This window comes from Podarcis bocagei (assembly GCF_964188305.1).
Source record: "Podarcis bocagei genome assembly, chromosome: 10".
Classification (NCBI taxonomy): Eukaryota; Metazoa; Chordata; class Lepidosauria; order Squamata; family Lacertidae; genus Podarcis; species Podarcis bocagei.
The window spans coordinates 69263649-69290780 of NC_138135.1; the positions used below are offsets into that span (position 1 = coordinate 69263649).

The following is a 27132-nucleotide window of genomic DNA, read 5'->3' on the forward strand; positions in this document are numbered from 1 at the left end:
GAAGCAAAAACAACTGAATCTGAAATTATCTCAATAAAAAGAAAAACATGGAAAAATTGGAGTTACGTATAAACAACTTTTAAAAGAAGAACAAGGACAATTAAAATTGAAACCGTATGAAGAACTCAAACAGGCTTGTTCTACTTGGTTACAATATCATCAACTATATGATAAATTTAATTCCGATAATAAAATTGGCTTTCATAAAGAATCAAAACTCAAGCTAGAACTTCTAAATAATTCCAAATTAATTTGTCAAAAATGTATAATTTATTACTTGAATGGGAACTTAAAGAAGAACAGATTAAAGAAGTTATGATAAGGTGGGGGCAAGATTTTGGGTACGCGATTTCACTTGATCAATGGGAAAATCCACCTCTCCCTGCCTTCCTGGTTTGGTGCCATCCAGCTGTTTGGAAATCAACTCCCATCATGACCATAGTGACTGGGGTTGCTGGGAGTTGGAATCAAAAACATCTGGTTGGCAGCAGAACAGAAAAGGCTGCGACAAACCACCCAAACACCATGCGCGCGCGCGCACACACACACACACACACACACATATGCATAGTTGAATGCTCCTTATTTCTTATTCTCAAATTTATACCTCATTTTGCCTTCTGTACCATAAGGCTAGTTGCTGTGAGCAAAGCAAAAAGCAGTGTAACAACCAGGAACTGTTGTGTTCCTGAAAATTATTTTAATTTCCATTGTTTTATTTTAATTTCCATTGTTTCGAATGTTTTCCTTGTAACTTAAACCTAAACCAAGTGAGGAGTAAACACGAGGAAAGAAAACCCATTAAAATTTGAGTCACCTGGCAATCCTATATAATTACTAACCAGGAAAACAGAGACCTTATATATTAAAAAACCTGAAATGTGCAATGGGGATGTGAGTGTGTGCATGGGGGGAAAGAATGCTGATCTCACAGCATTTTAACCATAATGGCACTTTTCATTTTTCTCAAAATATCAGAGCAGCTGTGGCTCAAACAACAGCCTTCACCACCCTCTTTAGACTGAGTGGGGAAAGGGGTTTTGAAAAGCACAAGTTATTACAGAGCACTGTGCTCCAAATGTAGCCTTAAAGATTGGATCGTTTCAGCCCCCCCTCGCCCCCGTTTCTAAAAGACTACACAATGCAGGCATCTGAATGTTAATGACACATTAGGGCAGTGGCTTGGAATTTGATACACTACAGATGTTATTTCTGTGACAATGCACCTTCTGTTACATAAAGAGGCTGGTGGCATTTTTTGGTTCTTGACGATTTTTTGATCCCTACACCAAAAAGGCAAATTTCCTCAGGGTATATATAGATATTTCTATATGTGCACCTCAGGGTATACAGTGGTACCTCATGTTACATACGCTTCAGGTTACATATGCTTCAGGTTACAGACTCCACTAACGCAGAAATAGTGCTTCAGATTAAGAACTTTGCTTTAGGATGAGAACAGGAATCATGCTCCAGCGGCGCGGCAGCAGGAGGCCCCATTAGCTAAAGTGGTGCTTCAGGTTAAGAACAGTTTCAGGTTAAGTACGGACCTCCGGAACGAATTAAGTACTTAACCCGAGGTACCACTGTACAAGACTACCACATATGATAAAAAGAACCTGAGGTATCACTGTACTATATGCTTGTGAAACATGAACCATAAACATCATCTCCAACTCCTTGAAAGATTCCATCAACAGTGTCTCCGAAAAACTTTACACATCACTTGGGAAGACAGGCAAACTAATATCAGTGTATTGGAAGAAGCAAAGATCACCAGTGTTGAAGCAATGATTCTTCAACATCAACTTCGTTGGACTGGTCATATTTTGCGGATGCCTGATTATCATCTTCCAAAGCAACTACTCTATTCCAAACTTAAAAATGGAAAGTGTAATGCTGGTGGTCAACAAAAGAGGTTTAAAGACTCTCTCAAGGCAAATCTAAAAAAATGTAATATAAACACTGACAACTGGGAAACACTGGCCTGCGAGCGCTCCAGTTGGAGAACAGCCTTTACCAAAGGTGTCATGGGCTTTGAAGACACTCGAACTCAGGACGCAAGGGAGAAACTTGCTGAGAGGAAGGCACGCTTGGCAAATCCATACCGTGATCAACTCCCGCCTTGAAACTAATGTCCCCACTGTGGAAGGACGTGTGGATCCAGAATTGGCCTCCACAGTCACTTACAGACTCACTGTTAAAACCATGTTTATGGAAGACAATCTTACTCGGCTACGAGTGATCGCCAAAGAAGATATATATTTCTATATGCAAAAACTACGTTGTAAGGCAAAGGAAGCACTAGCAAAATCTGATTTGTTTGAGTAAGGGGGGGGGGAGTAAAGGACACCTGAACAGTTAAGTCCAGTCAAAGGCAACTATGGGGTTGCAGCATTCATCTCGCTTTCAGGCCAAGGGAGCCGGCGTTTGTCCACAGACAGCTTTCTGGGTTATGTGGCCAGCATGACTAAACCACTTCTAGCGCAACAGGACACCGTGACAGAAGCCAGAGGGAGTGAAAACGCTGTTTACCTTCCCGCTACAGCGGCGCCTATTTATCTACTTGCACTGGTGTGCTTTTGAACTGCTAGGTTGGCAGGAGCTGGGACAGAGCAACAGGAGCTCCCTCCTTTGGGGGATTCAAACTGCTGACCTTCTGATCAGCAAGTCCAAGAGGCTCAGTGGTTTAGACCACAGGGCCACCCACGTCCTTTACCTTTTATTTGTTTGAGTACTCCCAAAGAAACCCATACCCTCCAACACTCCTCCAATGAAAATAGGGGTGTCCTATTTAATTAATTAATAATAATAATAATAATAATTTTACTGTTTATACCCCACTCATTTGACTGGGTTGCCCCAGCCACTCTGGGCAGCTTCCAACATACATAAAAGCATAATAAAGCATTGACCATTAACAAATTTCCGTATAGAGGGCTGCCATTAGATGGCTCAGGGGTCGGATAATTCCATACTCTCCAACATTTCTCAGATGAAAATAGGGACGTCCTATGGAAAAGTCTAGGATCAAGTAAGAAACCAGGGCAGCTTCTTTAAATCCAGGACTGTCCCTGGAAAGGAAATCTGTGGCACAAAACCATTGCCTAGCCAAGTTGAAGCACTTGCAGTCCCTCTCCACCATGGAAATCGGTGAGATTTAAAAGTGCTTCATGTGAACCAGATCATGCTCTATGTATTTCCCTATGCACAGATCCTGCAAGAGGTGGCCACTGGTTTTCAATGATTTCCTTAACTTAGACCAAAAGCAATCCCTGCTTTTCACATTCACAAATTGTTTCTGAATAGCCCGTTTCTGAATAGCCAGTTCCTTTGACAAACAACTCTAATTCGTACTTGTGCAATTGCAAATTGCATGAAATTCATCCACTCGGCTGCAGTTGCTTATTTCAACAGTTTGTTAAATGACCTTTGGGGAAATAGCTTCTGATACTACAGCATAATTCATTCTGGAGAACCATGTGGAGCTCTGTATTATTTATTAGTGAAATGGATTATACGCAATAGATGCGATCTACCATAGTTCCCACATACAATTTGATAGATCCCAAGCCAGTCAGAGATAGGCTTTCCCTAAGCTTTAGAAAGGAAATTGTCTTAAGAAAGGGGCAACCGTAAGGGCCCAGAAAGGCTAAATCCTGGGTCTTTTGTGCTAACCCAAGATCATCCCTTTTAATTATTTAAAAAATCTTTTCTTTCCCCCCCAAAGCAGCTGGGGGTACTGCAAAGAACCCAGTTGCTCACAATCTTAATTTTCCCAGAGGCATCTAGATACAGTGGTACCTCGCAAGACAAATGCCTCGCAAGACAAAAAACCCGCTAGACGAAAGGTTTTTCCGTTTTCGATTTGCCTCACAAGACGAATTTCCCTATGGGCTTGCTTCGCAAGACGAAAACGTCTCGCGACTTTGTTTTCTTTGTCTAAAAACAAAGACATGTTTTGTTTATAAAGTTAATTTATTTTCCCTTCAATTTTTGAACTGCTCTTTACAGTATGTGTGACTTTAAAGAGCAGTTAATAAACTGTTGTTGTACCAAATTTGGCTTTGTTTGGACTTTTTTTGACCATAGGTAAAGGTAAAGGTACCCCTGCCCGAACGGGCCAGTCTTGACAGACTCTGGGGTTTGTGCGCCCATCTTACTCAAGAGGCCGGGGGCCAGCGCTGTCCGGAGACACTTCCGGGTCACGTGGCCAGCGTGACAAAGCTGCATCTGGCGAGCCAGCGCAGCACACGGAACGCCGTTTACCTTCCCGCTGGTAAGCGGTACCTATTTATCTACTTGCACCCGGGGGTGCTTTCGAACTGCTAGGTTGGCAGGCGCTGGGACCGAGCAGCGGGAGCGCACCCCACCGCGGGGATTCGAACCGCCGACCTTTCGATCGGCAAACCCTAGGCGCTGAGGCTTTTACCCACAGCGCCACCCGCGTTTTTGACCATAGGAACGCATTAATTGATTTTCAATGCATTCCTATGGGATTTCGTGCTTCGCAAGACGAAAAATTCGCTAGGCGACAAAAATTGCGGAACGAATTAATTTCGTCTTGCGGGGCACCACTGTATTGTGGGATATTTACAATGCAGACAAACCAACGATTCGTGTTTTGCTCGATAGGCACATGATAGGAGTTTTCTTGTAAATTTGCTAGAGAGAACTCTGTGAGAGACACAGATATATTCTCTTACCTGCCTGGGCACACCCCACCCCATTTCTTCTCTTCCTCTTCTTCATCGGATCACCGAACCAGAAATGTGAAGAACAATCTGCATGCCAATCCTCAGACCCCATTTTAAACTGTATTAAGGTGGGAAATCTAATAATTAAAAAACAAACAAACCCAAAACTGTATTAAGGTAGGTCTTGGTAACTGAATCACCATGTTAAGTCTGCCTTAAAGCTGCTGCACCCGTTACTCTTCAACCAGTATTCCGAGCGAGTAAATCTTGTTTTTTTACCGTTTGCAAGATGGTGTGCTTGTTGTTTCATGGGGAAGAAAAGGGGAAAATATCTGGAGAATCCACTCTGCCTTCAGGGGCGAATGGGGGGGGGGCGGTCTGCCCCAGGTGCCATCACGGAGGGGGGGGGCGGCAAAATTATCAAGAACAATTAGTGCCCTACCCTCTGAGAGGTGGTTTGGGACCCGGCGCTGGGCTTCCTGGGTCCCAGAAGGTGGCCTGTGTGAGGAAAATGAGAGTAGGCCGAGTAGACTAGGCCTTGCCTTGCCTTTGCTGGAAGCAGCCGATTGGCCAGCTGGGTTGGGGGCGGGGCCAAGGCAAGGCAAGGCCGAATCTACTCGGCCTAGTCTCATTTTCCTCACATAGGCCGATTTTCTGGGCTGCCGGGGAGGCCTGCCAAGGCCGCTGCCTGTCCCCTGCACCCCCTTCAGGCCCCAATCCTCCTCCAGAAAGCCTCTGCTGCCCCCAAAAGTGGAGCACGCAGGACAGTAGCAGCGCTGCCACCCTGTTTTGCCTGCTTGTGGTGCCAGGAGGAGCAGCTCATCGCTGCCCTCCTTCCCCTAATAATAATAATAATAATAATAATAATAATAATAATAATAATAAATTTTATTTATATCCCGCCCTCCCCAGCCGAAGCCGGGCTCAGGGCGGCTAACAACAATAAAACAGTATAAAAGTATAGCATAAACAACACTCTAAAATCATTCATCATAAAATTAATTAACTTAGATCTGTTATCATTTCACCCACTGTTGGACTGAACAATAAGGGGTGTATGTGGATCATTTTTAATTGCTCCTTATAACCATATGTTCTAATTGCTGACATCTTGAATATTGACCTGGGATTTTGGGAGGAAATGTGAAAACAATAGGGAGAATTTAGGGATGCTTGGCAGATAGTATTTTGCTGGCCTTGGTAAGTTGTCAGGAACAGAGAATGAAAAATACAGAAAGTCTTCCAACCCCCTCCCACCTTTTTTGCTGCTCATATGTGCATGACATAGCATAACCACACGTTCCAGATCTAACTCAGGAAACTGTGCCCCACCCCGATGTTATAGGTCTCCAGCTCCCATCAGCCCCAGCCAGCGTGGGGCTTGTAATCAAATAACATCAGGAGGACCACAGGTCCCCATTTCTGGACCAGATGACCTCCAAGGTCTCTTGCTGTCCTGAGCCCCAGCATACTCAAAGTTTACTCCCAATAGGCTATGCTGCTTGCCATGTGCACTAAGTAGGAAGTTCTATTGACCACAGTCCCAAAGACAACGGTGGAGAGGAATCAGATAGTCTAATGGCTGAGTGCAAGTTCAGGTCCAATGCAATGAGAAAGGTTCAAATTCAAACTTTAAGGCCAGGTTCCCGTCTCTGAATAAGATCCAGGGTTGGAACCACAGTCTGGTGGAGATCCCAAGACAGTCAAGCCATGGTCCATCAATGGTGAATGTTGAGCCTGAATGTTGAGTCTGCCTTCCTTCTGCTTTTATTCCTCCCAATCTTATTGAATGCACCTGAGCTTGCTCCAGCTGAGTAGCTGTGTCTCTCTCCTTAATGAAGCATATGATCTTCACCTCCCCTGAGTTCAGTCCAGCTTAGTGACCACAAACCTCCTCCCAGACCTAGCAAGTCCCATGATCTTCCCTGATCAGCTAGTAAGCTGGGCTGTCTTCTTTCGCCTGTCTCTGTCTCTTAAAGTGTAGTTCCTGCTGTTCACGTTGCCTCAGAGACTGTCATTTTTGTGAAGAAGGGGGCACTTCCGGTTCTGGTGATGTGTCCACTTCCCTTGGTTCCCATGAACTGTCAGCTGACCCTTTGATGTTCTCTGATGTCCACTGAGTAGCTCCTCTTCCCCTTCCTCAGCTGGGATCCCCTTCCTCTTCCTGGGTGTCCTGCCAGTTCATGACACTCGGAACATTAAAATTCCAGGATTCAAAAGGGTGACGAATCCCACTTGCTATCACTTCCTGGTGGGGCAAGAGTGGGAAACTGGTAGCTATTCTGATGTTGTTGGACTCCTGCTCCCATCAGTCCCAGACAGCAGGGACAATGGTCAAGGATGATGGGAATTGCAGTCCAACAACTTCAGCGAGACTCTCTGGCTGCTAGGGATGGGGGAGGGATTTGATTTGGTTGGCATTTAAAGCCAAATCCATTGAATCCACACCTTCCAAAACAATGTGAGAACTGAAACACAGCTGTCCTTCCACTTTTGTACGTATTTGAATTTTGCGATGTACTCCTCTAGCGAAATAATGTTCCCAAAAATGCATACATTAGGAGAAAGCATGCATAAAGATGAATTTATTTGTGAAAATGTATGATGTGTTGCTTTGAGTCATTTCTATTAGTAGAATGTCTAATAAATATTGCTATTGATATTATTATTATTATTATTATTATTATTATTATTATTATTATTATTATTTTAAAAATCTGTCTGTTAGTCAAAACTGCAAATTCCTTTAGAAATGTGGAAACCTGAATTTAAAATGGGGGGGGGGGATAGAAATTAAGAGAACCACAATTGACATTTCCTTCCATCCTTACCTGTTGCCCTAGGGAATTACGGTTTACCAAAACTACTTGGTTTCCAACTTCCTGTGCAAATGCTGAAGTCAGTACCCTCATTTAGGAAGCAACTATGTGATGAGCTTAGGCATTTTGGTTGCTTCATGTTTGAAATCGGGCAGTGCCGTTCATTTTTCTTAAGATGAAGCCATAAATCAGGAGTGATAACTCTCCTGTCTTTACCTTCTTGTGGCTTTTATGCACCCAACTTAACCTCTTCTTTCTGACAGTTCAGTGCTTCACCTCAACCGTTATTCTACCACATTAATTAACAGTTAAGCTATCAACGCTTTGTACGTCTTCATGACAACCCCCCTAAAGGCCTGGAAGCAATTAGCAGAATATAAAACTATGAGAGAGAGAGAGAGCGCGCGCGCATTGGAAAGGGTAGGCAGATTAGCTATCACAGAGGGAATAATACGGACAAGCTTCTTTTATTTCAACATATGGTCCTTCTGCTATTCATGTTGCTGGGGGAAAGGATGCCCATTGAGAAAGAGACATGCTTCCTGTCACATGCGGAAACCAAAAGGGGTCAGCTTAAAAACATATATTCAAATATTGCCAGATATTCAACTATTTCAAGCATTGATCTATTAGGAGAATAGCAAGAAACTGATAAAATGTAGCTGGTTACACAGTTAGGGGCAGTGAGAAGGTAGATTTCCAGGAACATTGCAGTGAGAAATATATGCTCTGGACATCTCCAGGGGCGTTTCTGGACTCCATGTATCCCATACCCTCCAAGTGTCCCAATTTTGCAGGGACAGTCCCGGAACTGAGAAAGCAATCCTGGTTTCTGATTTGATCCCAGAATGTCCCTGCGATCCGCCCTGAGATCTTGTGATGAAGGGTGGTGTACAAAATCAAGTAAATAAATATTTCCCCTGCCAGAGCCACCGCCAACAAGCTCAGAGAGGAGGACGAGTGGTGGTGGCTGTGCAGCAGCATCCTCCAGTGTGGCCTCTCTGTGGCCACTGCTGTGGGCCTCTTCCCTTGCGCAGCTGGAAGCAAGGAGGAGCAGCAGCTGCCACTGCTGAGGCCCAACCCTGCATGACCCACTGGCTCTGAGGGGCAGGCAGAGGGCAGGGCCGCCCTGGGCGGGAAGAAAGAAAAGTGGATCGGAGCGCAATGAGTCTTTGATTTATTTTTTAAAATGTTTTGTGCACCCACCTCTAATCTTGGCTCTTTCGATCTGGCAAGAGGCCGAATTTGAGAAGAGATTTTGCTTTCAACTGTGTGCCGAGGAAGAACTCCAGAGTAGAATTTTAATGGTGGAGACTGGAGTTATTTATGGCCGCAGCTCGTACGTCAAGGGTCAGCAAGGCTTACTGAGCATGGGCTGGATCACTTCCGTGGACTGGTGCAGCGCGATGCCAAAAAGCGCATCTGCGCATGTCTGTGGCGCCGGAAATCACTTCTGCACATGCTCAGACGCTGAAAATTGCACCTGCGCAGAAGCGATTTTTGGCATCTGGGCAAGCGCAGAAGCAATTTCCAGCACCACGGACATGCGCAGACGCGATTTCCGGCGTCTGGGCATGCGCAGAAGCTATTTCCGGAGCCATGGGAGAGTCCCCGCACCGCACTGCACCAGTTTAGCATGGGGACTCACCGAGCGGGCGGCTTGGTGCGGGGGTGGCTCGTGGGCCAGTTAAATGGCCTCCGTAGGCAGCTTCTGGCCCATGGGCCTTAGGTTGCTGACCCCTGCGCTAGTCAGTAAACAGTGGAAGGAATGGAATGTGACCTTGTCCCATCCAGATAAACACTGCAAAGAACTGAACAAGGGAAGATAGTAATTAATTCTCCCAGCACACCAGGTCTGAAACAACAATGTATATTAGTTCTTGGTATGAGCTTTTGTGTGCATGCACACTTCTTCAGATACGTGTATCTGAAGAAGTGTATCTGAAGCGTATCTGAAGAAGTGTGCATGCACACGAAAGCTCATACCAAGAACTAACTTAGTTGGTCTTTAAGGTGCTACTGGAAGGAATTTTTCTATTTTGACTATGGCAGACCAACACGGCTACCAACCTGTACCTGGAACAACGTATATGAAGGACTGCACACGTGAAATGGATTTATATTTATAAGATGTAACAGAGGTGCTGTTTGTAAAGAGGAAAAAAATGTGATCAGCTGCAAGGATGGACGACTAGCGAAGGATGACAATTGAACATTAAACAAGAGATGATGCAGCTATGGGAGGAAATGGTCAACGTATGTTTGCAACAGGAGTGGGAAACCTGATTTTAAGAAATTGTATTAAATTTAAGTAATTTGGTTAGATTTGTAATAATTTGGAAAATTAATAGAAATAATTTGGGGGGAAATAATCTTGGCTCTTTCTAAAAAATATTTATTAATGTGAGTCTTTTTAATTTTTGTAAATCTACCAAAGAATAAAATAAAATACACTCGGGATTAGGGGTTTTCTCAGGACGGTGGAGGGTGTGTGTCCTGTGTCCTGTTAGTGTGTTGTTGATGGCAGCCGCCCTTCTTCTGGTAGGAAATGTTCGGAGGACATGACCAAAAAATGAGGGTTGGGGAGGAATGTGAATTGTCCCATTTTCATCTGAGGAATTAGGGTATGGTGTCCCAAAGCCAAATCTTGGCTCCCATTAAGTTCTGGTTGCCCCTGATTTACACATATGGAGGAAACAGCCCAGTTGCCTCTCTCTGAAAGCATCTCTGTAGACCTAATCTAAACAATACTGTGAATAACCGGATCTTCTGTGCCTTTGTTTGTTCTTCCCCATTATTAAAGGCCACGTTTTCGTAGGGAAGGAAGGCGACACGTGGAACGTTGCCACTTAGGAGAAGTAAGAGATTATTCATTTAAAGTTGCAAGCACAGGCATATTTGCTCTTCCACACACACACAAAAATGTATTTTGTACATTGTCTAGTACAGCAGAAATTTCAATAAGTAAATTGTATGATTGGTTACAGAGCTGGAAGAGAATGAACACTGATTCAGAATGAGAAATGATTCAATAGTCTTTATGCAGCCATTATTGCTGTGGAAATGAAGAATTATGTAGAGTTTATTAGAAGCAGCACTGATTTGGTAGTTTAACATAGTCGTCTTGAGTTTCTTCTTAATATAGGCAAATTCCATCTTTGGCAAAGCTGCAAGAGTTGGCATAAACCAGAGGATGGGCATATCCATAATTGACAGCTTGGTATTATGGGCCTCTTCAGACACATTACCAAACCTTGTACAGTGGTACCTTGGGTTACAGACATTTCAGGTTACAGATGCTTCAGGTTACAGACTCCGCTAACCCAAAAATAGTTAAGAACTTTGCTTCAGCTGAGAACAGAAACCGTGCAGCAACAGTGGGAGGCCCCATTAGCTAAAGTGGTACCTCAGATTAAGAACAGTTTCAGGTTAAGAACAGACCTCCAGAACGAATTAAGTTCTTAACCCGAGGTACCACTGTATTAACACCATCCTCTGCTCATTCAGCAGCAATTGAACAACATATTAATAACACAATCCTATGCATATTTACTTAGAGGTAAGTCTGTGATGCTTTGACGCAGCATTATTGCCATCTGGATAATTTCATTTGCATTATGAAAAGTTACATGATTTTAGCAAGAAGCTACAGCATACGCACTTATTGGAAATAATGATAATAATAATGATAATAATAATAATAATAATAATAATAATAATAATAATAATAATTTATTTATACCCTGCCCTTCCCAGTTTAAAAACCGGGCTCAGGGAGGCTAACAGCAAATATAAAACATTAATTAAAATGCAACTTAAAAACAGCATAAAACAGCACAGAATACAACATAAAATGCAGCATCAATATTAATAAAATTCAAAAAGTCATTCTTTGGGGAGGAAAACCCCAGGCAGTAGACATTGAATGATCACCAGGGCTAAATGGCCAAGTTGGTCCTACTAGGGACAGCAAGGAGCTGTGTGAATAAGAATTTAAATGTGGGGTCCCAGATAGGGTAATGAAGCAGTATGTCCACCCCAATACTTTTGCAGGTGCAAGCAGTATTGAAAGCAAGATTATAACCACCCCATCATGAGCACAAACCAACATGAATGCATGATAAAATGGTGTCTGGAAAGGCTCCAAGTACAGTCGTACCTTGAATCCCGAACGCCTTGCGAATCAAACGTTTTGGCTCCCGAATGCTGCAAACCCGGAAGTGAGTGTTCCGGTTTGCAAACGTTCTTTGGAACCCAAATGTCCAATGTGACTTCCACATCTTCCAATTGGCTGCAGGAGCTTCCTGCAGGCATAGGAAGCCGCGCTTTGGGTTCCGCACATTTTGGAAGTTGAACGGATTTCCGGAATGGATTCCATTTGACTTCTGAGGTACCACTGTAATGTGTAAAGTTATTGTCATTGCTACATGTTGCCTGTTATCCTTGCAGTCAATCACCAGCATGTTGAAAAAACGGTGGCTTCCAATCTTGGGCTCAGGCCATAAATGACACAATCTACCTTTGGGAACGAAAAGCTTGGGGACCTCGCTAGATTTCTGCGTTTTCTATTCATAGAACCGAAGCGTGGCAGGTCTTCCTGGTGTCGCACAATAGCACTATTAATGGCTTCCTTTTCAGAGGCAAATCTTTTATAATTTAACACAAAAGACTGAAATAAGGCTCATTAAAATGGGGGGGGGAAGGTGGAGGAGGAAAAATAAGGAGAGAAGTTATCAGTGCTTGAAGTGGAAACATCAGGAGATTTGAATGTACCATGAGTCGCTGGTGAATTTTCACTGCATTATCACACACAGATTGAGGAAGGAAATAGGCTCCTGCGGAGGAATCTGGGAAGAAGCCAAATTGTTTGAAAGGCAAGCGGTGAGGAAAAGGTAAGGGGGGAGAATGGTGTAATTGTCAGAGATAAAGCAGGTTTTCCAAATCATTCCATATGATGCCTCAAAAGAACTTGTCACTTAAAACAACAGCGTTTTCTGGCAATACACTCTCAACGTTGACACCTGCTTTGCTGCCTTGACATTCCCTCATCTTTTACTTTAGTTCGGCGGCAATCTTTGCGTATCTGCTTCCTCTCAAGGTGAAGCAGAGACAAAACTGAGTGGGAAATATTGTGTTGAAGTTTGGAGGTTTGGAAGCAAAAGCTCACTTTCACATAGGTAGCACTGTTCCAGTTGAGACGCCTGCTCTTTAAACAATTGCACGCCAAGAAGAAATTCTAGAGATGAAATCTTCCTTCTGTGTGGAGACGCAGCAATGGGGGAGGCTGCGATGGCTGGAATTTTTTGTGCTCTTTGTGCAGTTTTTCAAACCATAACAACAACAACAACAACAACTTTATTATTTGTACTCCACCCATCTGACTGTGTTTCCCCAGGTACTCTGAGTGGCTTCCAGTATATACAGAAACATAATAATACATGAAACATTAAAAACTTCCCTATACAGGGCTGCCTACAGATGTCTTCTAAAGAAGAAGAATATCTAAAGAATACAGTGGTACCTCAGGTTAAATACTTAATTCGTTCTGGAGGTCCGTTCTTAACCTGAAACTGTTCTTAACTTGAAGCACCACTTTAGCTAATGGGGCCTCCTGCTGCTGCCGCGCCGCCAGAGCACGATTTCTGTTCTCATCCTGAAGCAAAGTTCTTAACCTGAGGTAATATTTCTGGGTTAGCGGAGTCTGTAACCTGAAGCGTATGTAACCTGAGGTACCACTGTAATAATAATAATAATAATAACAGCAACAACCCTATCCAGCGGTGGATAAGAGTATTAAACAGAGCCACCAAGAGATCAGGTTGTCAGCTATTTTTCAGGAAGCAAAAAAAGGATGTGAAGGTTTAAGCAATCCCCTTCAAAATGCTTGCTAGGAGCACAGCAAGGAATGAAGGAGAGAGATTTGATTAAGTTTACTTTTAAAGGAGAACCAAATTCACACTTCCCCAAATGCTATGCAAACCAAAACACAGCCTTCCTTTGAAAAGGGCACGTCTCTGAATTTTGCAGCATGGTACTCCAGCCAATGTGTACAAAATATGTACAAAAACACATGCATAAAAAACGCACATGTACTTTGTGACAATAATTGAAGATGCAGTATACTAGGTGAATGGCAGAAATGGGTACATTAGGCACATGATGAGAAATCTGCAGTAAAATGTGGATGAATTTCTATTATTATTAATTTTTTTTAAAAAAGCTTGCAGATTGCTGCAGGAATGTTGGGAACTGAATTTAAGGCTGAAACTGGACATGACTGTGACAGACCAGTTTGTTTAAACCTTGGTCTACCCTTATAGTTTTAGCAGTTCAAAAGCACGTCAAAGTGCAAGTTGATAAATAGGTACCACTCCAGCGGGAAGGTAAACGGCATTTCCGTGCGCTGCTCTGGTTCGCCAGAAGTGGCTTAGTCATGCTGGCCACATGACCTGGAAGCTGTACGCCGACTCCCTCCGCCAGTAAAGCGAGATGAGCACTGTAACCCCAGTCAGCCATGATTGGACCTAATGGTCAGGGGTCCCTTTACCTTTACCTTTACCCTTGTAGTTTAGTTAAGGAGCAAAACTGGCACAGAAACCTGCATCCCATGCTTCCTGCAGGTGATGTGCAGCATCGCCATGTGGCATCCTCTGGAAGTTGCCGGGCCACAGCAGAGCTCACTGGTGATAACACTTGCTCTGTGAGTCGCTATTTTCCCCGCCAGAGTAGCCCAATGAGGAGCACAGGGCTACCCAGCAAGCAAAGTGGGGGAATTGTCAATGGTGGTTCGTTGTAGCCTGCAACTGATACCAGGTAATTCTGCAACCAGAGATTCCTCAACATAAAAATAGACCCAGCAGAGGACAGTTAGCCTCTAAAACCTAGAGCTTTCCTACATACAGTGGTGCCTCGCAAGACAAAATTAATTCGTTCCGCAAGTTTTTTCTTCTTGCGAGTTTCCCATAGGAATGCATTGAAAATCAATCAATGCGTTCCTATGGAGACCGTCCGGGGACAGAGGGGAAGCGCCGCTCTGTCCCCTCTTTTGAAGCAAGGGGCTGCGGGGAGAAGATCGCTTCTCCCCGCCGCCCCTTGCTTCAAAAGAGGTCCGGGGACAGCGGGGAAGATGCTGGGGCAAGCAAGGGGCGATCTTCTCCCCGCAGCCCCTGCACTTCCCGCTGTCCCCGGACCTCTTTTGAAGCAAGGGGCGGCAGGGAGAAGCGATCTTCTCCCCTCAGCCCCAGGTCCGGGGACAGCGGGGAAGACGCGCTGCGCTTCCCGCTGTCCCCGGAGCTTGCGGGGCAAGCTTCGTTTTGCGAAGCGAGCCCATAGGGAAATTCGTCTTGCGAGGCAATTTGAAAACGAAAAAACCTTTCGTTTTGCGAGTTTTTCGTCTCGCGAGGCGTTCGTCTTGCGGGGCACCACTGTACTGATATTTCAACTCCTCTCCCCCCTCCATTGGGCTCCAGTACCTGAAGTGAGTCTAGCTGGGTGGGTGTACAGTCAAATCTCAGCGCCTGAACTCCTCTGTACTTTACCCCACTCTAAAGTTGGGGAGTCGGGTTCCGATGCCTGAAGCCGGAGTGGCGGAGACGGGCACCGCGAGGCGTCCAGTGCGGAAATGCGACTGATTCCGGAGAAGCCAGCAGGAGCCCCAGGGAAAGTTCTCTTTTCTTTGCTGGACTTTTCTTTCACCTGGACTGAGAGGGAGATTCCTGAATGGCAGCCAGGGAGTGACCATCGGAGTGTTTCGCCTTTGGAGTGCACTGGGAGGCTGGCACTGCTCCCGGGAGGCAAGCGTCGTTCCAACAGTAAATGCTCTGGTTTACAAAGGTTTTTCGGAAGCCAAATGTCCGACACAGCATCCGCTTGAGTGCAGGAAGCTCTTGCAACCAATCAGAAGCTGCGCCTTCGTTGTTGAATATTTCGAAAGCTGAACAGGCTTCCGGAACAGATTACGTTCGACAACCGAGGTTTGACTGTACTCGGTTATGGATTTGGGGCCTAGTTTGCCAGCACACAAGCAGAATTTCCTCTCATCAAGTATTTTGCAAGGCTGCCTAGTCATTCCAAGTGGAGAAGCGATTTAATATATTGCTTAAACTCAGGTGGCATCTAGACACATATCAAAAAATGCTGTGAAAATGCTTTTTTAAAAAAAGTTTTAAATATAAATATTGAATTTGCCATTAGCTCACCATCGCCATCTAGTGTCACATTTGTATAATGCACTTAAAACATTTGCAGCTGTATAGCTGAGTCCTACGTGAAGAGGTGTGGCAGCAACCATTTTGAGTCCCAATTCTTCGCACGTGAGCACAACAAATGATATTTTAAAATTGGGAGGGAGGTTTTAAACTGAGAAGAGCACAGCACCAACATTTTAAACTGAGAGCAGCACAGAGGAATTCCCAGTTGAAAACTGCAGAAATGGCAGTCTGTGTGGGTTGAGAGGTGCTTTCACATTTAAATTCTGTCTCTTCCAGTAGAGCTCATTTTATGATTGAAATCCCACCAGCCTGACTCTCACTAGTAACTATAGAATGTTATTCTCCATCAGTCTCACTTCTTCCTTTGCAGAGCAGGAAGATTAGTATTCAGATGGAAGTGGAAACCAATTCGCTGCCATTCTATAACTTCTCGTTCCTGCATTTCCCATGAGAGGCGATTTTAATTCACTGAAAAAGCTTTTCTCTGGAGTATATTATCAACTTTGGATTTTTTAAAAAAATATTACTGCTTTCATGCTGTAACTTTATCTACTTTTTAATGCCGTGTGTTCACAACCTCTCTCTCTCTGACACACACACACACACACACACACAGAGAGAGAGAGAGAGAGGATTCAATAGTACTTGAAACACAATCTCTCTTTTTTTCCTGAGTTTCCCCCTACAGTACACTTCTAGCAAGGAAGGAATGAGGCAATGGTTCATCCTTCCATATATCTGAGGTAGGTTGACTTCAGTTCTGTTATTTGTGCTTCTGAAAAGCTTGGGGTTCCTCCTCTGAAGATGCTGGTACCTCCTGATGCTCACATTCACAGACTTGCTTCGACTCATTGCTGTTTCACGTGAACTGTATCCATATTTGTCTGTTGCAGCAAAAACGAATCTAATAACTACTGCAATGCGCTCTACGTGGGGCTACCTTTGAAGGTGACCCAGAAACTACAACTAATCCAGAGTGCGGCAGCTAGACTGGTGACTGGGAGTGGCCGCTGAGACCGTATAACACCGGTCTTGAAAGACCTACATTGGCTCCCAGTACGTTTCCGAGCACAATTCAAAGTGTTGGTGCTGACCTTTAAAGCCCTAAATGGCCTTGGTCCAGTATACCTGAAGGGGCGTCTCCACCCCCATCGTTCTGCCCGGACACTGAGGTCCAGCACCAAGGGCCTTCTGGCGGTTCCCTCACTGCGAGAAGTGAGGTTACAGGGAACAAGGCAGAGGGCCTTCTCGGTAGTGGCACCCGCCCTGTGGAACGCCCTCTCAACAGATGTCAAAGAGAAAAACAACTACCAGACTTTTAGAAGTCATCTGAAGGCAGCCCTGTTTAGGGAAATTTTTAATGTTTGATGGTTTACTGTATTTTCCCAGCCCAGAGTGGCTGGGGAAGCCCAGCCAGATGGATGGGGTATAAATAATAATAATTTATTATTATTATTATTATTATTATTATTATTATTATTATTATTATTATTATTAACAACGGCACTTTAAAGGCTAACAGATATATATATATCATGGCAAGAGTCCACAAAAACCTAGGACAGTGTGCATTTTCTAGGCTTCAAATTGCCACAAGACTTCATGATTGCCTGGAAAGCTTCCTAACTTCTTGGAGAATACCATTCTAAAAATGCCACTTCTACACAGGTGTGCTGTAAAAAGACCAACAACTTTGACCATTAAAGGGATCCTCTCGACATCCATTTGTTTTCTAAGGAACAACAACAAGGAACCACCAAGGTTCATGTGGCAGAGAATTTATGGGGACGATGGAGTGTTCAGATAGTTCAGAATGGTCAGACAGAGTGCTGGAGAGGCCTGTTTAATTTCACAAATAGAGGGAATAATTGTCCTTGCTCTACATCAGAGGTCAGCAACCTTTTCCAGCCTTGGGCTGGCCCACCGTCCCTCAGACCATGTGGTGGGCTGGACTATATTTTGGGGTGTGTGTGAAATGAACGAATTCCTATGCCCCACAAAAAACCCAGAGATGCATTTTAAATAAAAGGACACATTCTACACATGTAAAAACACACTGATTCCTGGACCGTTCATGGGCCAGATTGAGAAGGTGATTGGGCCGGATCCGGCCCCCGGGCCTTAGGTTGCCTACCCCTGCTCTACATCATTCTGAGAGCACCTACTTATCTCTAGGATCAATGTGGCTTTTTGGGGGGAGGGTTTTGTTTTTTGTTTTTTGCAAGAGTGGTAGCACTGAGTCAGCCTGGAGATTTAGCACATCACTTCCCCAGTAGGATGTCAGTTGGGAAGGCTGCACGATAAGGCACAGCAGGAGTTCATTTCTTCTGTCTCCTTCTAGAGTTAACATTTACAGTACGATTAATTTGGATCCTAAATTATTGCCGCTCACGCTCGTTATCTGACAATGACTGCCTCCTTCCCAAGTCCCCGATTTATTAAGAAAGCCTGGTAAGAAGAAAGTATAATATAGCTCCAACCCCAATTACACCAACTCTGAAATACCCTTTGCACCAGACTCCCTGCAGAATTGTGTGTTCTTGTGATAAAATGTCACAGAATGCACAGTGTAAGACTATCATTTATTCCGCCTTCAAAAAGAATGACATGTATTAAATACCATATACAGTGGAATGAAAAGGATGTTTAAAATAAGGTTTGTAAAAAACAACAACTGGAAGCCTTTCTTTTGGGAGTGATAGGGATAGAACTACCTAAATTGTATAGAAATTTATTCATGTATGCAACTACAGCAGCAAGAATGTTACTTGCCCAAAAATGGAAAGAAGAAGAAGTCTCAGCAAAGGATACAAAAACTTATGGAATATGCAGAAATGGCAAAACTTGCCGGAAGAGTAAGAAATCAAGATAACAATTTTTTTAAAATAAAAGAATGGAAATGGTTTATTGAATATTTACAGATAAATTGTAAACAGATAAAAACACTGGCAGGACTATTGGAATCACCTGCAGCTATATAAGAGTATACATATAAAGAAGAGAAATAAATGAGAAATTAATTTGGATATGCAGAAGATATAAAAATACGTTTAAGGAACCGCAGAAAGAGGGGGAAGGAAGTCAAGTTTTAAAATGTCAAAATGATTGTAAAACCAGTGAAAAGTATAAATATATTTGAAACGTATAAATATTTTTTATTTTAAAAATGTATTAAATACCATTGCTTTTCATTTAACTTAACCACGCAGCACTAATTGCAGATGAATGTTTTCAGTTAAATCATCCCTTTAAACAACAACAACAACAAGCTCTTGCCTTTGTCTCTCCTCCCCTCTATTTCCTGTCTCCCTGTCCTATCAAGTTTTAGATTACTAACTCCTAGGGAAAGGAACCTGTCCTTTTTTCTTATGTTCCTTTGCTTTGAAACATGTACATAGACAGTAGTAATTAATGACTAGTCTGGCTTGCAGCAAAATGTCTTAGTGTGGAGACTGCCTCCTCTTCAGGATAACAAACCACATTTTCTTTTAGGATGCTCTTTTTCAGCCTGGGAAAAAGAGTGCTCTGTCGAACGATGAGTAAGGTAAAGTAGACCACCATGCTGACACTGTGCCACATCCCTTGCGCAGCGCCGGGTCTCTCACATAAATCGTCATAGACTTTTATTGCGCTAGCCATAGGCCATGGCATCATTCAGAAAAATCACAAAAGGAAAAACGGCAATAACCATAAAAACCATCAGGCACCACACATACAATATGAACCACGGTCACAACTACTAAGATTGTTTGTTGCATAAAACAGAATAGCAGAAGATTCTCTAGTAAAATGTGCCAAATTAAATATCCGAATCCCCTTTGCAGTTGACCGCTATTTTATCTAGTTCTTTCCTCCTGATCTTCTTAGCTGCCAACGCATAGAGTGCTACTTTGTAAGTTACAAAGTCATCAGTATCGCTCAGCAGCCTTTCCACCCTATTCAGGTGAGTTCCATTTGGAAACAGGGGTTTTATGAATCGGTCTCTTGGGTCTATATGTAACGGGCACTGCAATAAATAGTGGCACAGGTCCTCCACACAGGGTTTCCCACACAGACAAAGTCTCTCTTCATAATGTACTTTGCTGTAGCATCCATCCAACACCGCCAAGGGCATTGATTGGTCAATAATAATAATAATAATAATAATAATAATAATAATAATAATAATAATAATAATAATAATAATAATTTACTATTTATATCCTGCCCATCTGGCTGGGCTTCCCCAACCACTCTGGGCGGCTTTCAACAAAATATTAAAATGCAGCAATGCATCAAACATTAAAAGCTTCCCTAAACAGGGCTGCCTTCAGATGTCTTCTAAAAGTCTGGTAGTTGTTGTTCTCTTTGACATCTGGTGGGTGCCACTACTGAGAAGGCTCTCTGCCTGGTTCCCTGTAACTTAAATATGTATCTATCTTCTTGCTCAATATATGCTTTGCATAGGAACGATCCTGGGTCCGATCCCTACCACAATTCCAACTGTGCCGACTTAAACGGAACCCAGTTAGCGTGGTGCCAGCCAGAAGAGGGAGAGAGAGTACTAGGCTAGGAATATCAAATGTCTAATTCAGTATAAGGTTGTTTGAGGATGCTTGAGTCATCCTCAGATTCCTCCTTCAAGACGTCCCTGGCACGGTAATCTGCAGTGCTCCCTTGATTCATAAATAATGCCGCAGGGAGACGCAGTGGGATCTCTTGGTAACACAACGACAGTGACCAGCTCATTTATGAAGCTCCCTGCTGGGGCTTTCCAGAGACCTTGTCCTCTTTTATTAAGTTCTGTTCCTTCTACTCATTGCCAGCTCTGGCAGAAGCCCTTCTCTCATTCAGGCAGGCTCAGCCCGACACAGAGAAGGCTGGCATATCTCTAGATTTTCAAATAACCACGCAGTCAGACTGGACATTTCCTGGAAATGATTTCACATTTAGCCCATGTATCAGAAGAACAGTATTTTTTAGGTCTGGGGTTGTACACTGATGGGGGTAGTAGATGGAGGACCCTGGGTGGGAAGCAGAGAAATGTTGGGCATGTCAGTTTGCATTTCCTAGTACAGCGGTACCTCGGGTTACAGACGCTTCAGGTTACAGACTCCGCTAACCCAGAAATAGTACCTCGGGTTAAGAACTTTGCTTCAGGATGAGAACAGAAATCGGACGGCAGCAGCGGGAGGCCCCATTAGCTAAAGTGGTACCTCAGTTTAAGAACAGTTTCAGATGTGTAGAGATCTTTCCTATTCTAATTAATTCAGGAGGGTTCTGGAAGCTTCTCAGTGTGAAAGAAACAAGCAGAAGGTTTGTGATGTTTGGGTTATCCCTTCAGAGAAGCTGAGTACAGCTGGCTTAAACTGGTTCTCTTATCTCTTCTGTCAAGGTCATGCTGACTATAAAAGTAGGGCCAGATGGAGCCTGAGTTTCACTTTCTATCTCTCTTCCTTCTGGAGTGGTGTTCTGTACATGGTATGCTTAGTGTTAAGGTTTTAGACTTACTGTAAGTTATTGTAGGGACGCGGGTGGTGCTGTGGGTTAAACCACAGAGCCTAGGACTTGCCGATCAGAAGGTCGGCGGTTCGAATCCCCACGATGGGGTGAGCTCCCATTGCTCAGTCCCTGCTCCTGCCAACCTAGCAGTTCAAAAGCACGTCAAAGTGCAAGTAGATAAATAGGTACCGCTCTGGCGGGAAGGTAAACGGCGTTTCCGTGCGCTGCTCTGGTTTCGCCAAAAGCGGCTTAGTCATACTGGCCACATGACCCGGAAGCTGTACGCCAGCTCCCTCGGCCAATAAAGCGAGATGAGCGCCGCAACCCCAGAGTCGGCCACGGCTGGACCTAATGGTCAGGGGTCCCTTTACCTTTACCTTTAAGTTATTGTAAGTTTAAGTTAAGTCGGCTGCAACTGGATTTCTTATGGCCAGTGCCAATCCTGAATGTGTTGGATTTGTGACCATTATGCTTATTTGCCTTTGGTAGCAGTAAAGTTCTGCTGGATGAAATACAATTGCCTCTGGTCTATATTTTGGGAATCCTGTGACATGTTTAAGTTTTTACTCTGCTAACTATACACTGGATTCCGTTCTGGATCAGTATTGAGTAGAATTCCACAACAGGCCACCCAGGGTGAGAGGCTGGGAGGAGAAAGGAAATATCCCAGGTGAGAGCTGGGAGGGTGTCAAGGAGCTGTCGGTGAGGCAGGTCAACCACAAGGCAGGCAAACACAGGACAGGCATGGAATGCAATTAGCTCTTTATTTTCTAACAACACTCTGGTTAGCCTTACTCCAGTTAAGACTGAAACTGACCAGTAGCTCTGCCCTTCCTCCTCCAGCCTTTCACTCTAGATCCTTCCCACAGAGGCTGTGTCGATGGGGCAAGCGCATCCTCCGGGCCTTTCCGGCCCATTGCTCAGCAATGTGCAGGATTCTCCTAGTTTGAGGTGTCAGAGGGGGAGGTGTTGTAAATAAAAATATGCCCTTTTCCCTTATGGGGTATCCAAGAGCCCATATAGAGTCCTTACATAGGTTCCCTATTGGTAGGAGAAAATAACAGAGGCCAACCAGAGAATATTGAGAAGCAAAGCAGCTAGTAAGCCTGATCTTTATTGATCTGTTGCAACAAGGTGCTCCCCTCACACACAGGAGAGGAAGAGGACCCCCCAAAAAATGCTGTGCAAGGGCTTATAAAGAGTTTTGAAATTCCCATCCTCTAGATCAAGACCACCCCCAGAAACATTATGCATACATCACAGAAGGGGTGTAACCTAAGACCACCCCTCAGATACATCCCACCTACATCACAGAAATTTTAATGTTGTTTTTCTCCTGTCACAGTTTATCTCCTGTCTGGCAAGTTACTTGATTGGATTGCCTGGGGAGCCGGGCCATTCTTTTGTAGTGGTAAAATACTTATTTCCTGGCCAGGTCACAGGCTCACACCTTATTCAAACAGACATATCCTTGAGACAGGATTTGTGAGGAAAGAGACAATGGGGAGGCTTTTCCAGGTTAACCTTGCAGAGAAAGGATTTGGTCAGTTTAGGAATCAAAATGGTTCCAGGTTGGTCTTCCTGTGTTGATCTATGTATGTGCAGTTATGAACATTACCATATATCTAAGACCATAAAATTCCTATCACAGAGGCAAGCCATCAGGACTCAGACTCTCCTGCTACCAGGTAGCAGGGGCAACCTCTGACTCCCCTCAATCTGAGTCTGCGCTGTCACTGTGACTCTCAGTCTCTAACCATGCCCTGGAAGACCCTTCTTCTCCTGACCAGCCCCCCTTGATCGCTCAACCCCCCTGCTTCTAGCACCTACCATCTCGTCCCTTTTTTAGTGTCCCACCACCAGGATCTGGGATCTAAGTCATCTTCTTCTGTGCCCTCCCTGGGGGGCTCTTGGGTGAATAGCTCCCACCACAGCATTTTTAGTCCCTCGTTTTCAGGAATTCTTCATCTCCATTCGTTCCAAAAAACTGGAGACCACGACTTGCAGTCAGGCAACAGCTTCAGTCAAAATAAGTCTCGCCATGTTTTGCACATCCAAAGTGACTATAGGCAGCTACCATTTTATGCGCATCCGATTGATGCGCGATCACACACGAGCTTCTTGCTGATGACCCAGAAGTTGCCTGAAAATGGGGTGGAACGGGCTGGGGGAGGGGCATGCTCTGCCAATACGCTTGGGGGGGTGTCAGGAACAGAACCCCCAACCTTTGGCTGATTAATATTTGGCTGATTAATATTCTTAAATATGTTTGTGGGAAGGCGGTTATTGTTTTGTTGTTTTAGCTATTTCCTTGTGTTTTTACTTTGTATTTTATTCTGTGACCTCCCAGAGATCTTACGATAAAATTTAATAAAAAATAATAAAGAGTTCCATGGGGTTTGCTGTTAGTTAAGTGTGTATGAGACTGAATCCATAATCTCCTTCCTTTGTCTGCTTTAAAATTCTGATAATGTCCTCTGACCAACAAACTTTAATCACATCTTTCATTAAAAAAGAAATATGACAAACAACCCCCTAGGCAATGCAACTAGAGCACTGAAATGATGCTCAAGAGCTGTAATTAAAATGATGCCTCCCGCAAGTTGCTTCTGATTACCTTCGGGTGAGCCAGGCTAACCCTCCATTTATCACAACATGAAAGAGATTGCTTAGGGGAAATGGTATCCTAGACACAGGTTTACATTAATTGGCTGGGTGTTCTGGCTTCTAGATCCCTCTTTTAGTCATTGACCTCCACCTCGTGAACACGGTTGGTAGAAAGAGGGCAGGGCTGTGTCTGTGAGCCCCACCTCCCATTGCACACACGTCGAGGGGAGGCCTGAAGTGTGGGGCCTGCTCAACGTGCATAGGCTCCCCTCCCTTGCTGAGAACGTGGCACCACCAGGTTTTTCAATCACAGGGACAGCCTGCGCACATAGAGCAGTCTCTCTGCGGCAGACCTTGTGATTCGAGGACCCGTCCCCCGCTTGGGAGTAATAAAGACACATGGACACAGAAAACCAGGGATGTTCCTAGGGGACCAGATTTATCGGATTATACCAGCCCCCTACCTTGCAGAAATTCACTATGTGGAATACCGTAGACTTCTTACAGCGGCTAGATTAAATGTCCTTGACTCTGCGATATTGTGGGGAAGGTACAGGGGAGTACCATACGCCCAGAGAACCTGTCATTGCGCCATGGGTGTGGTTGAGTCCACCGAACACATCCTCTTGACTTGCCCTTCTTATGCAGAGCTTAGACAAAATTTTATAGACCTACTTCTATGTCAATCTAGCTTCCTATCCGGAGAAAACCAGGTTTTACACTTGCTGAATAACGTCACTAGAGCTATACCTTCCTTGGTGGCCAAATTTCTTTTTTTAGCTTTTAAGCGTCGCAAGACTAAAATTGACTGTATTGATATGGGGCTATCTGTTTAGCCCATTTTAGTGTTGACTAAGTTCTAAAATCTTCCTGGAGTTTTTAACTGTGTACTGACAAATGTATTTTTTTACTGACTGACGGTCGAATAAAATGATTGATGATGGACACAGTATATTAGGTTAATGGGCTAAAAAAGGCCACAACTTTATTGATTACAGCATGTGAGAAGGTATTGGCTTAGGCCTTGGACCACAGAAAATTGGACTCCACCCACTCGGAGAGGGGTGAGTCTGATGAGGGGTTAACCACCAGTAGGGGGAGCCTGTTGATGCAAATACAACTGTAAGCTCTCCCCTGATGTCACCGAGGGTCGTGCCATGGCCCCCCGCCCCACAGGGTATCGGACAGGATCCACGATCGTCGGATTCCTTTAACGGAATACCCATAAGTGAAGGGGTAGGCGATGGCCACACCTTGCCCTTCCATACACCAACAACACATTCCAATGCCTAACCACCAAATACCAAGAAAGTTGTGACGATTGCTACGAGGTAGACGGAAAAAACCAAGAGGCCAATTTGCCAATTGGAAAAAACTCCTACCAGGCCCCCTGGGCAACCAGGGCGACCAACCATGGGTCCATAGCAAGGCCAAGCGAGAAGCTACGGCCTATAAGGAGTGGTGGGTGGGTGACTCGTGGAGATTGGCAGAGCAATGGCGGGGAGAGCTGGCACGGCCGCATTTCAGTGGCTAGACCATGCCCCCGCGCTGTCACCCGATTGGGTGCTCAGCTGGGAGGCGTGGCGCGCCAGCGATGATGGCCAGGGCAGGGGGCCGAACGTCCCCTGCGTGACACGGGAATCGGCTCCCGCTCACAATCCCTCCCCTCCGGAAGGAGGAGAGGCTTTTCCAGACACGTGGACAGGGGTATATCATATACCCTGCTCTCTTCCTTCGTGTAATGTTGACTGTGCAGGAGAATGCTCAAATGGAATTCCCATTTCATTTACCAAAACCATGGGAGTCATATTCAAGAAATTCAAACGTGAGACCTCTATGTCAAAATAAGCAGGGCGAAAGCTACCCTCTCTCCATCATCCATCAGTGTCTTGCTTTCTCCTTGCGCTTTTCTGGATGGGAGAAAGCATGGTTTCCTGCTCCTTGAGTATGCTACAGGGATCCCCAAGCTAGCGCGTTCTCCCTCACTGGTTTCCTCACATGCCAATGCTGCTTTTGAACTAACCACAGCTCCCTGTGACATCGGAATTCATGAAAGGGTCGTTTGCTTAAAGTATGGTTAATGAGAACAAGTCAGGGTCAAAGCATTCCTTGAGGTCTTGGATTGTTCTACAAACATCGTTTAAACAAACCACAGTTCCCTTGGTTTGGAATTCATGGGAAACAGTGGTTAGTTTAAAGCAAAATGGGTGCTTCTGACAGGTGTGGGGAGTGTGAGGGCCTGGGTTTATGCACTCTTCCCCACAAAGCAGAGGACCATAATTTCAAACTATGTCTGAATTGGGCCTATATTTCGATTATGAAACTTACAATTGTCTATTGCGCATATATATATATATATATATATATATATATATATATATATATATGCTTTCGTAGATTTTCACGGGTACAGGAATGCAGGTTTTGGTGTCTTCGGGTGTCTTCCCGTGTAAGAGTTGGGGTGTCTAGGCGACGTTTCGACGAGGTCTCACTCGTCATCTTCAGGCTGGTGCTTTCGGCTTCTTGTTACTGGAACAGAGCAGGATCTCAGTGTTTGAGTTCCTATAAATACTGTTGAGGGGGTGTGGTGGAGGCTATACACCACACCCCCTCAACAGTATTTATAGGAACTCAAACACTGAGATCCTGCTCTGTTCCAGTAACAAGAAGCCGAAAGCACCAGCCTGAAGATGACGAGTGAGACCTCGTCGAAACGTCGCCTAGACACCCCAACTCTTACACGGGAAGACACCCGAAGACACCAAAACCTGCATATATATATATATATATATATATATATATATATATATATATATATATATATATTTCACCTGTTGACATTCATTCTCTGAAAGCATCCACTGTGAAAGTGAGTTAAGATTTAATTTACCCCCTAGTATATTCCTTAAATGTCAAGAGGAGAAATGTGCATTAGCAGGCATTGCTCAAGGTCTGGAGCCCATGTGGCAGTTCAGGTTAACAGCTAATGGCATTGAAAAATGCTTTCGCTTCCCTTCTTTGAACTTGGCGTTTTAAAAAAATAACAAAACAATGCCAATGTGACATGGTATGAATTCGCTGCTTCATTTCTTCAATTCCATCCACTATAAATAGACATAAAATTATATAGATGTCAATTAAACTGTTACGTAGCATACAAGCTCGTGCACAATCGCCACCAACCATATTACCCAGGAGTAACAAATGCGAAGGTTGGAACCATAGTCTTTATTCTTTGTGATAACTCCAGCAAAACATGCTAAACCTCTGCATGTCGCCTGGTAAATCAAATCAAAACCCCAAAACGAAGACACAGAG

General features: G+C 44.3%; 1 protein-coding gene across 3 annotated transcripts in view; it reads right to left on the reverse strand.

Annotated features, from left to right (window-relative positions):
* The window catches only part of LOC308596609 (uncharacterized protein), an 82357-nt gene that overhangs the window by 51788 nt on the left and 3437 nt on the right, over window positions 1-27132 (reverse strand). For 2 of the 3 annotated variants that reach the window (XM_081211882.1, XM_081211883.1), the window contains exons 1-2: window positions 5140-5244; window positions 4707-4834 (exon numbers count right to left, since the gene is read on the reverse strand). In XM_081211882.1, the coding sequence (XP_081068008.1) occupies window positions 4707-4730 (24 nt within the window). In that variant the 5' untranslated portion in view covers window positions 4731-4834; window positions 5140-5244. Of the gene's footprint in view, window positions 1-4706; window positions 4835-5139; window positions 5245-27132 lie in introns of those variants that run through there. The other variant, XR_014012553.1, reaches the window with a different exon arrangement.